The 14,096-nt window shown below is 38.4% G+C and overlaps 1 protein-coding gene and 3 long non-coding RNA genes across 5 annotated transcripts in view; 1 reads left to right on the top strand and 3 right to left on the bottom strand.

Annotated features, from left to right (window-relative positions):
* The window catches only part of LOC122976220 (NACHT, LRR and PYD domains-containing protein 12-like), a 105,747-nt gene that overhangs the window by 70,655 nt on the left and 20,996 nt on the right, over window positions 1-14,096 (top strand). For both annotated transcript variants that reach the window (XM_044344568.1, XM_044344569.1), the window contains one exon: window positions 9,139-9,315. In XM_044344568.1, the coding sequence (XP_044200503.1) occupies window positions 9,139-9,315 (177 nt within the window). The remainder of the gene's footprint in view (window positions 1-9,138; window positions 9,316-14,096) is intronic.
* LOC122976225 lies at window positions 858-2,289 on the bottom strand. The gene is made up of 2 exons (XR_006400869.1): window positions 1,167-2,289; window positions 858-940 (listed from the first exon to the last, which is right to left on the bottom strand). It is a non-coding gene; the product is annotated as an uncharacterized LOC122976225 (long non-coding RNA).
* LOC122976224 lies at window positions 3,901-6,225 on the bottom strand. Its single transcript, XR_006400868.1, has 2 exons — window positions 6,147-6,225; window positions 3,901-5,628 (listed from the first exon to the last, which is right to left on the bottom strand). It is a non-coding gene; the product is annotated as an uncharacterized LOC122976224 (long non-coding RNA).
* LOC122976227 lies at window positions 11,671-13,439 on the bottom strand. Its single transcript, XR_006400871.1, has 2 exons — window positions 12,093-13,439; window positions 11,671-11,928 (listed from the first exon to the last, which is right to left on the bottom strand). It is a non-coding gene; the product is annotated as an uncharacterized LOC122976227 (long non-coding RNA).

Raw genomic sequence — 14,096 nt, forward strand, 5'->3', positions numbered from 1 at the left:
GTTGATAAATCTGCAGCCTCTGAGAAGTGCTGCGCCAGAGCGCAGTGCCGTTACGCACCACCGTTCACTGTGTTTACCTTCATTAAATCTCCTGATGACACCAGGCTGCTACAGTAGAAACACACACACCTCTACACACAGCAGACTGGTCGGTTATAACTCGATATTCTGCTTTTTTATGAAGGAGACGTCGGGTTAGCGGGGCTCATCAGCCTCTTTTTCAATTTTTTTTTTTAGCCAAAGTAGCGTCTCATGTTTTATCCTTGAGACACATTACGATGCAAACGCTGTTGTGTAACATTAATTACTAAACTATGTCACCGTGTACGAGGTGAGATACATTAGGCTATAATTATTGCTGAAATAGCATCAGTCCAATGGGCTATAATCATATAAACAGCTTCACCAAATACTTCTTTAAAATTTCTACCGTTATTATATTAAGTGATGAAAAAACTGCTCCATCTGTCTTTGGCTGCAGATTTGTGGTGATGTGTGTTCATGTCGTGACGCTCTGAACCATCCATACATTTCGTGAAGAAAAGCTTTCCGTTTGTTGAGCTGTCGTTATCACGTTTAACTGTGATTGGCACAAGTGTTTCACGGCTATGAGACCAGTGATGTGACTGGCTGAGAGAGTATTTATTAATCACCACACCAGTTGATCTATATTCACTCAGCCCTTTTACACGTTGCACTGCTGCACATACATGAACCAAAACAGCAGGTGACAGGTGTGCATGCAGGGCTCCACATTAACTTTTTGAGGCACTTGTCCTTCAGACAAGTAAATTTATCTTTCACTTGTCCATGTGTGACAGATGTGGTAAGGACTTGTAACGAGACGACTCAAAGGATTGGTTTCCAGCCTTTATTTGCTCCTGCAGAAGACAATGTAACACATATGAATCACCTTCTGGTCTCTCCTGCACATCTGCTCCTAAACATGCAAAATAACAGAGTTTACACCAGGAAATAGATGCTAAAATCTCTGCAGCTCTACGTTGACTACATGACGCAAGGCAGCCTGCTGTAATACAAATGGCACCAAGAAAGTTAAACAAAAGCATCTACAAAACTCATATTAACAGTCAAAACAACATGAAACAGCTAGTTAAAGTAATAGTATTAACAGTAAACAATATGCATTAAATGTTACAACTTACCCTCAGCAATGCAAAACAGCTCTGTGAGGGACAGAAGGGACGATGTGCAGCAAGGTCATTTCCACAGGAAACATTCATGAATAAAAATTCCTTGTTGAGATAAAATTCACAAACACAAATTGGAAATAAGAATTATTAAAGTGTCTTTTTTAACTGTTACACATCCACAAAAGTCACTTGTCAGAGTAAAAATGACAATAATTTACTTTTTCATTTTGTTTGTGAACGTAGAAATCAGACCAACAAACAGTTGAAAGCATCCAAACAGTGTCAACATATAAATGATTCAATTTATGAATTTTATTCAAGCCATTACTTCCTTGTTAATGATCTTTTCATTTGATCCTGAATTGTGAAGCACTTTGTAAAGTCTGTTTCAATATGAGTTCTATAGATTAATTATTGATCATCCTTCTGACGTTCAATAATAATGATTGACAGTGTTTCTACTAGGATTGTTTTCAGGGGGGGTGGTAGGCCCCCTGAAACTACTAGTTATGTTACGGAGCAGGCGCGTCACAGATACGGATACGCGGTGTCGACAGTGTCGTCATAGATACGCAGTAAGGCGGTTGTCTGTATCGCTGTATTTCTCTACACTGAGCTGAAATGAAACAAGTGCACAAAAAATAGGTAAATAAATATTAAACAAACATTAACAATATTTATTAACCTAATGTTTAAATATTAACAGTATTTATTTACAACACATAAATAAACGTAGGCCTTATGGATGATAGATGGACCAATCAGTCTCTATCTGAAAAACAAATCTGGATTCTCAGCCTCTATATGGTCCTTAATATAGATCAATGTTTGTAATATAACAACATAACAAAAGTGACTGATGGGGAATTAATTTGTTTCAACTTAAAGCCAAATCAAGACAACAGTTTGACTTATAAATGAATCAGATGAATCAGCATTTTGTTTCCTAATAACTGAAAGTGTCAGTTTTAGTGCTGTGTTTACAACAGTTACTGAGGTCAACGACCTTCTAACAGCTGAAGAAAACATCATGTTAACAGAGTTGTTGTGTAGTGTTAGTACCTGTGTTAAAACATCTGTAAGTCCTTTTATAGCAGGTTTGAATCTTGTGCTTTGACTTTTGTTTGTTAGGATGTCCTTTAGTTTGGATAACAGATTGTGCCTTTAAACATATTTACAGAACAGTAATTCATCTAGATACAGGTGGAAGTCAGACCTTAACAGTTTTTTCTGCCTCCTGCTTTGAATGTGTTCATGTCTCTCCATCACCTGACGCCTGGGCTGCCTCTGTGTGTTTCTCTTTACTCCTTCAACTTTTTCTTTAAATCTTGAATCAGTTGCACCTTCTTCCTTTTCAATCACTTCTTTACTTTCTCCTTGTTTTTCTTTCAACACCATTAAGTTACATCCTGCAATTCTTCCTCACTTCTGTCTCCTCTCTCCTGATTTCTTCACTCACTCTGAAAATGTAAAAGCTTTCCTTTAATAAATCTGACAGCAGGGCCGGCTCTAGACATGTTGGCGCCCTAGGAGAGATTAGGATTTGGTGCCCCCCCCCCAAACCACATTACCCCACCAGTACTGCCTCATCACCACCCTGTCATACATTGAGGAGCAGGTGGACCCAAATGCAGAGACCAGAAAGCAGGGCTGAAGAAAAGCGTCTTTATTTCAAAGACTGGCAGGAAAAAAACAAAAGCAGGATGAGCTGAGTAGAACAAGATACAAAAAAAAAATCGACTGAGCAGGAAACTGAACAAACACGACAGAACAGAATTGACTAACTGAACAGACGACTCGACAAAGACTGAACTGAAAACTGAACTTAAATACAAACTGAAGTAATCAGACAACAAGGAACAGGTGGCACAATACAAGGGCAGGCTGGGAGCTGATAGGCTGGGGAAGACACTAGGAGCAGGGCAGGACCGACGAGGCTACTGCAGGGCAGGTGAGAGGAGGAGCACATGAAAACAGGAGGAGTGAAGGAACACACAAGAGAAACACAGAGCAAAGTAAAACCCAGAAAACACAACAGCACTCAATAACAAGCTAGCATAAATCAAACTGTCTCTGAATAAATCAACCTAGGTACACAGCACTACAAGCTAACCAATAATCTAATACAGTCTTTCAAAGATACAACTCAAATAACATGAATGAGCAAAAAGACTGGACAACACAAGTGTAACACAGAAAACCAAAAGAAGAAAAAACACAAAGAGCCCAAACCATGAGTCCATGACACACCCGCTCATTCTACAGTAAAAATATGGACAACAAACATCAGACACCACAATGGTTTCAAGACAAAAATATAGATTTTTAGAAATTACAATTACTTTTCAAACAAACAAATCACGTTTCAAAGAATGAATCAATTGTTAAATATTACTATTATTAACTACCTTTACCTGTTAGTAACATCCAAGACGCTGGCACTTGGTTATTGATAGATTACACTGGATAGATGACTCCTTCCATGATGTCATGTGCCCACAATGTTCTGGGGTTTCATTTATAAAACAGTGTGTAGGATCCATACTAAAATTGTACGTGCGCACAAAAGCCGAAAATGGCGTGCACCGAAAAATAATCAGATTTATAAAACCATGCGTACACACGAATACACGTATATTTCCCTTTATAAATCACAGTCCACCTGGAAATGTGCGTTCATGGATCAGCGTCATATCCCGCCCTCTACACGCCCACATTCAACCATAAATGGTCGATGCAAAAGCCTTCATGAATATTCATGTACATGTGTTTCTTTCGCCGCACCAATCACTCTCTCTGTCTTTAGACGCCTGGCCAATCAGTGTTGAGAGTCAGTGTATCGGAGCCTCTCTTGTCACTTGTGCTCAGCAGCAGCAGAGGAAGGACCGCAACAGGCATGAACAGACATTTAACCTTTTATTTCCCCGTTTTCACACGTATTGAAATTATGTGTGTAACCCAAAACAACCATATACAACCTCAATAAACATTCCTGTGGATTGTTAAGTCAGACATCTCTGGTTAAATGTTTAACACACCCTGCAGTGGGCCAGCTCCCAGTTAACCAGTATAAGTAGTTTTTACAGCACTCACTCAATATGTAAAATACAATAAACACTATATTAGTTTATATTTACTCCAAAATCCAGCATACAGGTATTTCTCTAATTGACACAGTGAGCACAGATGGTGAAGATGAGCCGGTGAGGTGACTGGAGAAGGCAGAGTGTGTGTGGCAGCCACCGCTGTGTCTCCAGTGTCTCTGTGCTTGACAATACAGCCGTGTTTACTGTAGCCATTTTACACATATAAACTACATGGGAACTCATACTTGGTGATATATGCACAGTATAACCAAATATTAAAAATCTATTAACGCTCTGTCCTGTAAATATGTTTTAGTTCCGTTTGTTGAAGTTATTTGATGTCATCTTGGATTTCTACAATCAATGATGATCATTTCATCAGTAAGTTAACGTGGCTAAGGTGAAAATCAATCAGTATCTTCATGCTTAGCTAATATTGGAGAAAGGCAACCCAGACTTTGCAGAATCCTGCCACCTGCCACATCCTGACATCATTCATTTCAGCTGCTGCTGCTCCACAACTGACTCTCTCCTTTGTGCTCCGGGTGAGGCAGCACTGATGAAATGTTGGGCAGACTTTAACATCTGAGTTGCTTTATATCTTTACAAATTGAAAGATGTTTATGGAAGTTATGGCTCACTACAAGCCAAAGTACAGATAACACTGCTGGTTTGAGTGTTTCTGATAATGTGGATCTATAATTGATGTTTGATATTAAGTGAAATTAAATGTGTGAGAGGATTATTATACAATCTGCCTTCAATTCACTTCAATTCTGCGTCGTGGATTTCCCCTGTCTCTAAAATGTTCCTACGCATGGGTAAGAGTTTAGGTGCAGGTGCGCACATTGTCCCATCAAGTTTGTCTTTATAGATCACAACTTTTGCTTGGGAAGTGGCGTACGCCTCTTTCAGGCCCCGTTCCTGCTTACTCAAGAAATGAGATCCCTGGACTGTTCTCGTGGGTTTTGAGTATTTCACTGCAATTTTTCCAGTCATTAAATCAATTACTGATTAGTTTGTAGTTTTTTTGTGAGAACAGGTTGCAGCAGAAGCAGTAAAGACTTTTTTAAATTTTTTCTTGGAATATACCCAACCAACTTCTCTTGATTTTCTCTCCATTCACTTATTTTCTGTAGAAGTGGTGGTGATGGGAACTTCTCCCATCCTCTCATTTTGTAAATGTGGAGTCTTATTTTAGCTGATATGGCCTCTGCTGACTATCTCTGTCCTCACCATATCAGACAGGGCTGCCAGTCAGCAGGATCTATAGCTGCTGCCTTGATGGACTCACATACTTCAGGATCTGTTCCAGTTGATGGTGTCTGCAGGCTGTAGAGTAGTAGAAGTGTCTGTTGTGTCTGTTGTTGCTTCACCTGCAGGCAAATCTAAACATACATGTAAATATAGTTATTAATCCTTTAGTAAGGACACACAATGATTCATAAATGACAACACATCAGACAATAAACACATCTGAAGCATAAATTATAGATAACAGTTGACCAGAACTGTTCAATTACATGAGTGAAAAAAGGTGAAGAATCCAAGTTTAAATTATTTTAGATGGAATAAGTTATTCTAGCTTTAATGTGTCCTGTAGACAACTTGAATAAATATAGATGGTTGCAGTCTAATATTGATTAGTATTTAAGTTAGCTATGTTCCCTTTATAATATAGAAATTATATTTATGATTCAATATATTTTATTGCACTAGTGTTACCATGATAACACAAGTATGTAAGAAACCATTTAATAAAAGATAATATTGATATTTGACTTGAAATTAACAAGGTGTAACTGTGACATTCAAATAATAATAATAATAATAATGATAATAATAAAGACAACTTAGCAGTGTATTATCAGTTACACAGAGACCACAAATAAGTGGCTGAACTGACCTGCTTCAGAGAGTGGTGTAGATGGGAGATCAGATGTAACTTCTCCAGCAGCTGGAGGCTTCTGCAGATATATCCTGAGTGCATCGGGACAGTTATAGAGTAGATATCAGCCTGTTACAAGCAAAAACATGTAGCTGCAGAGTAGACAAACAACTGCTGCAGCCTGTTGCACCAGCTGTGTGTCAGTTCAAACTTAGTTATAACGTAAATTATCATCACTAAGTTGTGATTTATGCATCACTAAAATAAAAGCTTTCACCACGGAGATAAGTTACAACATAACTGTAATTGCTGCCATTTAGCAACACAGTAATCCAGTAGAGATCTAATTTATTGATATGATATTTCACTATTGATCCAGTTTACTACAATGTGCTACGATGCCAAGTGGCTCATGCCAGCTTACACATAGTTGGTGCAACCCAGTGCAGAAATCTATGTTTTTATGGATATAGCGTTAGCCATTATCACTGATATTGGTCAGTGAAATTTCAGCACAAAGCCTTACGTTGTAGGAAGGAGCAGTTATCCAGATAGCTCGCTACTGGCTTGTCATTCAGTCTCATATCCTTCAATCTGTAACGATATGTGAGTCCAGCAGCTATCGTAGCATCATTATCTAGCATTAGCTTTATTGCTACTTAGCTAGCGATGTTAACATTAGACGACATACCTCTATATTGGACTTTCTTTTCCTCTTCCTCTTTTCTCCGTTTTCTTTCTTGTGCATCTGAAGGTTTGGACCTTTTCATTATGTAATAAAATGTGAATATCTGCCTCTTGACATCTCGTCACAGACTTTGTCTGTCTGTGATGCATCATCCCTCTTTTTCAGTGCGCACAGTAGAGGTGCAGAGCAGATGAAACATTGTGAGGATTTTTTTGTGACTTTTAACTTGTGTGGTGGGACAAGTAAATTTCTTTTCCATTTGTCGTATAAAGAAATCGGACAAGCCTTAAAGTCGAGCCGTAAACTCTGAATTTATTCTTTTTTAAAAAATAAATTCAGAACAGGATTAGAATTTATTTTTATTATAAATATAACTAAACATTGTTTCTAGAGCAGCAACAGTAAATGGTAAATGGACTGTACTTGTATAGCGCCTTTCTAGCCTTCCGACCACTCAAAGCGCTTTTACACCGCGAATCACATTCACCCATTTACACACATTCATACGCTGAATGGGTACAGGGGCTACCATGCAAGGTCCCAACCTGCCCATCACAGGGAATCTAATCATTCATACACATTCATACATTGATGGCACAGCCATCAGGAGCAATTTGGGTTTAAGTATCTTGCCCAAGGACACATCGACATGCGGACTGGAGGAGCCGGGAATCGAACCGCCAATCTTCCTATTAGTGGACGACCCGCTCCTGACCCTACCTCCTGAGCCACGGCCGCCCAGCTGCAATAGTCATGTTTACAACAGCAAAGTCACTTTATAAACTCAATAATATCTCTGGAAACAAATGTAAAATGTCAATAAAATAAATAATATTCCTGACATGAAAATACTGAGTGAAGTTTAGAAAGAAAGAAGAAGACAGACATCAGTCAGTATCAGTCCTTCCTCCTGTCCTCCTCCTCCTCCCTCTGCTGCTGATGTGATTGACTGCTGCAGGTACCGCTGGTAGAGAGGAGAGGCTGCTTTGTCTCAGCCAGCAGCTGAGTTTACAAGAATGAGCCAAATTTGAAGATTGGTGGCAAACTAAGCTAAACAGTTAGACTACATACAGACAGCTTTAGTTTTAGCTTGTTGCTAACAATTAGCTATTAGCCGAGCTAGCGCGCTGTGGTTGTGTAAAACATAGCAGCGGTGGATGAGAGACTGCGGACAGAGCAGTTGAAAATATCACTTTTCTACATGTTTATGCTTGTTGATCAGGTGTATTGATAGAGTATTGGCTTTTTACTCACTAAGGTGTCATTGCACTTAAGAAGTAACGAGCGTAGTTGTCGTCAACTCGAGTAATCTTCACTTCACATGTGATCTGCTGTTCACTGACTTTGCTGTGTGTTTGTGTGCGTCTGTGTGTGTGTGTGTGTGTGTCTGTCTTTGTGTGTGTGTGTCTCAGTGTTTGTGTATGTGTGTGTTTGTGTGTGTTTGTGTTGTGTTTGTTTGTGTGTGTGTCTGTGTTTGTGTGTGTGTGAGAGAGTGTGTCTGTGTCTTTGTGTTTGTGTGTGTTTGTGTGTCTGTGTGTTTGTGAATGTGTTTGTGTGTGTGTCTATGTGTTTGTTTTTTGTGTGTGTGCGTGTCTTTGTGTCTGTGTGTGTGTGTCTGTCTGTGTGTGTGTTTGTGTTTGTGTCTGTGTGTGTGTCTGTGTGTTTGTGTGTCTTTGTGTATGCGTGTGTGTCTGTGTGGTTTTTTTGTGTGTGTTTGTGTGTGTGTGTCTGTGTGTGTTTGTGTATGTGTGTGTGTGTTTGTGTGTGTGTGTTTGTGTGTGTCTCTGTGTCTGTGTTTAAGTGTGTGTGTGTGTGTGTGTGTGTGTGTGTGTGTGTGTGGAGGAGAGGCTGCAGTTTGAGAATAAATTACACCAAAACATTAAAAAGTGCTGATAAAAGAACCGGTAACATCGGAGCTTATCAATACTACAGTCTTTAATCATTTATCCTCGGGGCTCGTTTAATACCGGGTTTCGGTACCCATCCCTACAGAGAAATAAGTGCACATTAAATAAAACTGCCATACCTTTGATTATTTTGGAGAAAACAGACGTATAAATCGATGCATAAACAACCGCAGGAAACTGGAACAAGCGTTGATGTCTGGAACAACGAACGTCTCTTTCCCTCGCCGTTTAATCGTTTACAAAGTGAAAAAAGCAGAAATGTGGTGGCAGAGTAAAATCTTTTTTGTGTTAGTGGTAAAAATAAACAGACTATGATGGAACAAATAATTCACTTTTGATGGAAATCCGTCTGTAGACGGAGCTCTTGCACCCATGTAATCTGCTTCTAACGCTACATGATTTCTTCTTTATTCAGATTGTGGAGCTGCAGTTTGTCAGAGATCAGCTGTGCTTCTCTGCTCTCAGCTCTGAAGTCCAACCCCTCCCACCTGAGAGAGCTGGATCTGAGCTACAACAAGAGTCGGGACGGTTCAGAAAGGAATCTGCAGTTTGATTTTCTGGAGAGTCCAGACTGTAGACTGGAGACTCTGAGGTCAGACACCATTTCTTACTTCTGTGCTGAGATTAATATGATGTGAAAGTTGTGGTGACACTAAACTGCAGACATAAGGATGATTTTTATGAGGTAAAATCTCCTTCAGATTTACACATTCAAATGTTATTTTCAAACATTTAAATACTATTTAAAGCCTCCCTCCAGTGTATTTTGGCATTTTTGAGATATTTCATATTTTTCTGAGTCATTTTCTGACCATGTTGATTAGCCACAATGTTCACCAAATATTTGTGGACAAATAACTTCATTTTGTGCTCAAAGATCAAAAATGTCAGCTGTTGTTAAAACTGAACAATGACGTATGACTATAGTAGAACGCTGCAGTCATTCGTCATCCTCATAAAATCCCTTTGTTTTTGTGAGCGTCACATAGGCTACTGATACAGTATCAGGCGCCTGTGTTTCATACTAAATAGTCTACTGGATGCAGACGTGCTGCAACAACAGATTAATGCTTCAAATATAAATCATTTATTTCAGTTAAACACTCTCCAACCAACATGTGCACAGAAAATAAGGTTTAATGTGGTTAAAGCAGGAAAGTCAGTAAATCAGTGTGCAGTGATGTATAAATGAATGTGGGTGATTGTTACAGTATCTGTTGTCCACAGCTGTTTATACTGTATGAAAAGCTTCTCCTTCACTTCATTAAATCCCTGCAGCATCTGAAGTCAGCAGGACTGATATGTTGATAAATCTGCAGCCTCTGAGAAGTGCTGCGCCAGAGCGCAGTGCCGTTACGCACCACCGTTCACTGTGTTTACCTTCATTAAATCTCCTGATGACACCAGGCTGCTACAGTAGAAACACACACACCTCTACACACACACTGTTAAAACTTCCTGTAAAAACATTCAACAACTGGCAGCAGGGTTGCCATTAAGTTACTGTAAAATTAACATTTTTTTACTGTTACTAAAGTTTACGGTTTCGTGCTGTTAATGAAAAATACAGTATGATCTGGTTTTTCATTGCTTTATTAATATAACTGTTTTTTTTTCTTTTACAGTATCTTACAGTTGACAGATTTGTTTGACTGAACTAATTAGTTTGTATTTTTTTACAAACATTTTAATAAACCTACTTTTAACCTAAATGAAAACTGACTTAGCAGGTTAAACACATAGGAATAGTCACAATACATACAATTTAAGGCACTTTTGTTAAGAAAAAGGTTTTAATAGACCTGGTTGTCATTCTTCATAAAATCTGTGTCCAAAGCTGGCTACAAGCACATAATGCAAACCAGAACAAAATGTTCTTTAGGAATGAAGAACAGAGCTAAATCACTGATATTTCAATCATGTAATTACAATATAAGAGAAAAAAACACAGCTTCTTATTGCACTTGACTTTTTATTTGAATATAAAGTTGGAAACTTCACATGCAGAACAATTGCATGTTAAACAAAAAGCTGAAACAGAGCGTTCTCTCTCAAACTGTCTTTGGCTTTTTGATGGAAATAGTAGTACAAGGCACTTAGGCTCAGAAATATTGACATGATCAACTATACAGTATCACCTTTTTGATTAACAATATATTTAAACATATGAAAGAGTGTTTAGAAAACCAAAGCAGGTGACCAGAACAGAAGAGTTCAGTTGAATAAAACTGCATCATTTGCTGTTAAGCAGCTTTTAACCAGAGGACTGTTCCACAAAGCAGGATTAGAAAGTTAGGCAGATAAGTGTGAAAAGATGACATCATCATGATAGTGTTTTGAATCTGTAAAGCAACATTTGAATGAGCTATTTGGATATGATTCAATTATGATTGACAATTCAAGTTCATGATAACAAACCAAATTTCAGCAGTTTTACCATTTTTAAAGTCATGTGGTAAACTTACTAACCTTGCTTTGTGGAGCAGCAACAGTTACAGACAACTGAGCTACATCACAGAATTACAAGCAAACTCTCAGATAATATCTGGCTCTATATCATGTAACATCTGAATATACTGGAGATATTGTCCAGCCTTAAGGCATATCAGTGGTACAAATAAAAAGATGAACATTACATAAATAAAAGATGTTTTGTCAATATAATGCTGTCTGTCAAAAACAGTTGAAATATAAATGAAAATATAATGAACAGCAGCAGACATGTTACATCATGTCCAAATATGAACTGTATGTCAGGCTCTAACAAGGAACACGGTTAAGTGCAGAAGTCCAAGTATTGGGCGATGTCAGGGGAGTGAGTTAGTTAATGACTTATGGCCCAGTCAAAGACACCAGTTCGCCCAATCCAGCCTTGGTAGCCCTCTGACTGTGTGTGTGTGTGTGTGTGTGTGTGTGTGTGTGTGTGTGTGTGTGTGTGTGAGAGAGAGTGAGAGATTGAGAGGGAGAAAGAATTAGACGAATGAGACCAGCTGGTGTTTTGATAAATAGAAGCAAGTAATGGGATTGAGTAATCTCACCATCTTAAATGAAGTCCCACTTGAGGTCCATGAGTTTCCTCAGCAGAGTGGATTCATGTGGATCGACTGTTGTTTTGTTTTTGTTGGTGACTTTGCCAGTTTTCTTTGATAAGACTTTGTCCTGTCCAGTCTTGGTGCCTCTCTCGGGGTTTATTCCAACAAAGCGTCTGAAAAATGATATGAATGAATGATTCTTCAGACACTGTGTGAAAATCAAGTTGTGTAACTCACTCAGATAAACAACACAATAAAATGCAGCAAATGTATCGATGTGCAACAGCACGTTATGGAAAAGATAAGAAAAATACAGGTTTTACTGAAAGTATCTAACCTTTGAATGAATCGGAGTGTGCATGCTGCCTCTTCTTGGGATCGGAGATTAAAGGTGTAGAAGGTGTAAAATAATGCAGCGAGCCCCGTCAGGAAGGTGGGCTGGATCCCCTCATATATGATGTGGCCCTCAAGGCCGACCATCCAGCGCTGAATACAGCTTCCTGCTGTTTCACCTGAAACTTAGAAGAATTTTCCTGTCAAATTCATGGATCTTTGGTCCATGTTTGAAATGAATTGTGTTGAGTGGTGAAAAAGAATTTTGCCATGTGTAGTACTGCTTGAGAAACTTTATTTAAACCCAAAATGAATATTCTGTCCGTTTATACCCTGAATCAATATTTATCTAACAGTTGCTGCCTCTCATTTCAACTGTCCCCAATAACAATAGTAGCACAGTAACATGCAGAGATGTGAAGTTTTAATGGTTACAGAATAGTTATTGTGATATAAGTTTGTGCATCTTGTTTGGCTTGTGGCAGAGTCCACTTGAAAAAACAGATATCGTCAGTTGTGCTAATTTCTCTAAACCATGTGTTTCTTCAGATAGTATTCAAAAACACGAGTTGACTTTTGCATCATTTTGGATTTTGGATTCAGAAAGTAAACCATGTAAACCATTACATTCAACAGTTTGTTGTTTCTTTCAAAAATGTCATTTATGGTTTTTTGCAAATAAATTCTTTATGTATTGACTAACCAATAGTACTGCAACTAAGAGAAGTTGAATTTGAAAAACAGCAGTGCATTCCTATAACAAAGGAGATGAGAATATGTCTTTACAAGAGTTTTGCGTTATGCTTTAATACAACATTTTATGAGTAAAATTGCTGCTCACCAAACAATTAGTAAGATATAGATGAAGAAAAGAACAGATCTAGCTTCACATGTGCAGTTCAGGTGAAATGGTTCTTCCCAAAATGCAAAAAATACTGCATTATACCCTTATTTCATACTTTCGACTGTCAATTAGCATTAAAATGTGAATACATTATAATTGTTAAAAAACAGTAAATGGAGCGTAATTTAACAGATTTTTTTTTTGTATTACCAATAAATCGCTATATTTTAAAATAACAGGTTTGTACTGTTGAAGTCCTGCTGTAAATTTACTGCAACCATTTCCAGTGAATCACACTGGTCGGTTATAACTTGATATTCTGCTTTTTTATGAAGGAGACGTCGGGTTAGCGGGGCTCATCAGCCTCTTCTACGACTTTCTTTTTAGTCAAAGTAGCGTCTCATGTTTTATCCTTGAGACACATTACGATGCAAACGCTGTTGTGTAACATTAATTACTAAACTATGTGACCGTGTACGAGGTGAGATACATTAGGCTATAATTATTGCTGAAATAGCGTCAGTCCAATGGGTTATAATCATATAAACAGCTTCACCAAACCATTTTTTTTCCTATTGTTATTATATTAACTGATGAAAAGACTACTCCATCTGTCTTTGGCTGCACATTTGTGGTGATGTGTGTTCATGCCTTTAAACATATTTACAGAACAGTAATTCATCTAGATACAGGTGGAAGTCAGACCTTAACAGTTTTTTCTGCCTCCTGCTTTGAATGTGTTCATGTCTCTCCATCACCTGACGCCTGGGCTGCCTCTGTGTGTTTCTCTTTACTCCTTCAACTGTTTCTTTAAATCTTGAATCAGTTGCACCTTCTTCCTTTTCAATCACTTCTTTACTTTCTCCTTGTTTTTCTTTCAACACCATTAAGTTACATCCTGCAATTCTTCCTCACTTCTGTCTCCTCTCTCCTGATTTCTTCACTCACTCTGAAAATGTAAAAGCTTTCCTTTAATAAATCTGACAGCAGGGCCGGCTCTAGACATGTTGGTGCCCTAGGAGAGATTAGGATTTGGTGCCTCCCCCCAAACCACATTACCCCACCAGTACTGCCTCATCACCACCCTGTCATACATTGAGGAGCAGGTGGACCCAAATGCAGAGACCAGAAAGCAGGGCTGAAGAAAAGCGTCTTTATTTCAAC

Source organism: Thunnus albacares, chromosome 24 (genome assembly GCF_914725855.1).
Source record: "Thunnus albacares chromosome 24, fThuAlb1.1, whole genome shotgun sequence".
In the NCBI taxonomy this organism is placed as follows: Eukaryota; Metazoa; Chordata; class Actinopteri; order Scombriformes; family Scombridae; genus Thunnus; species Thunnus albacares.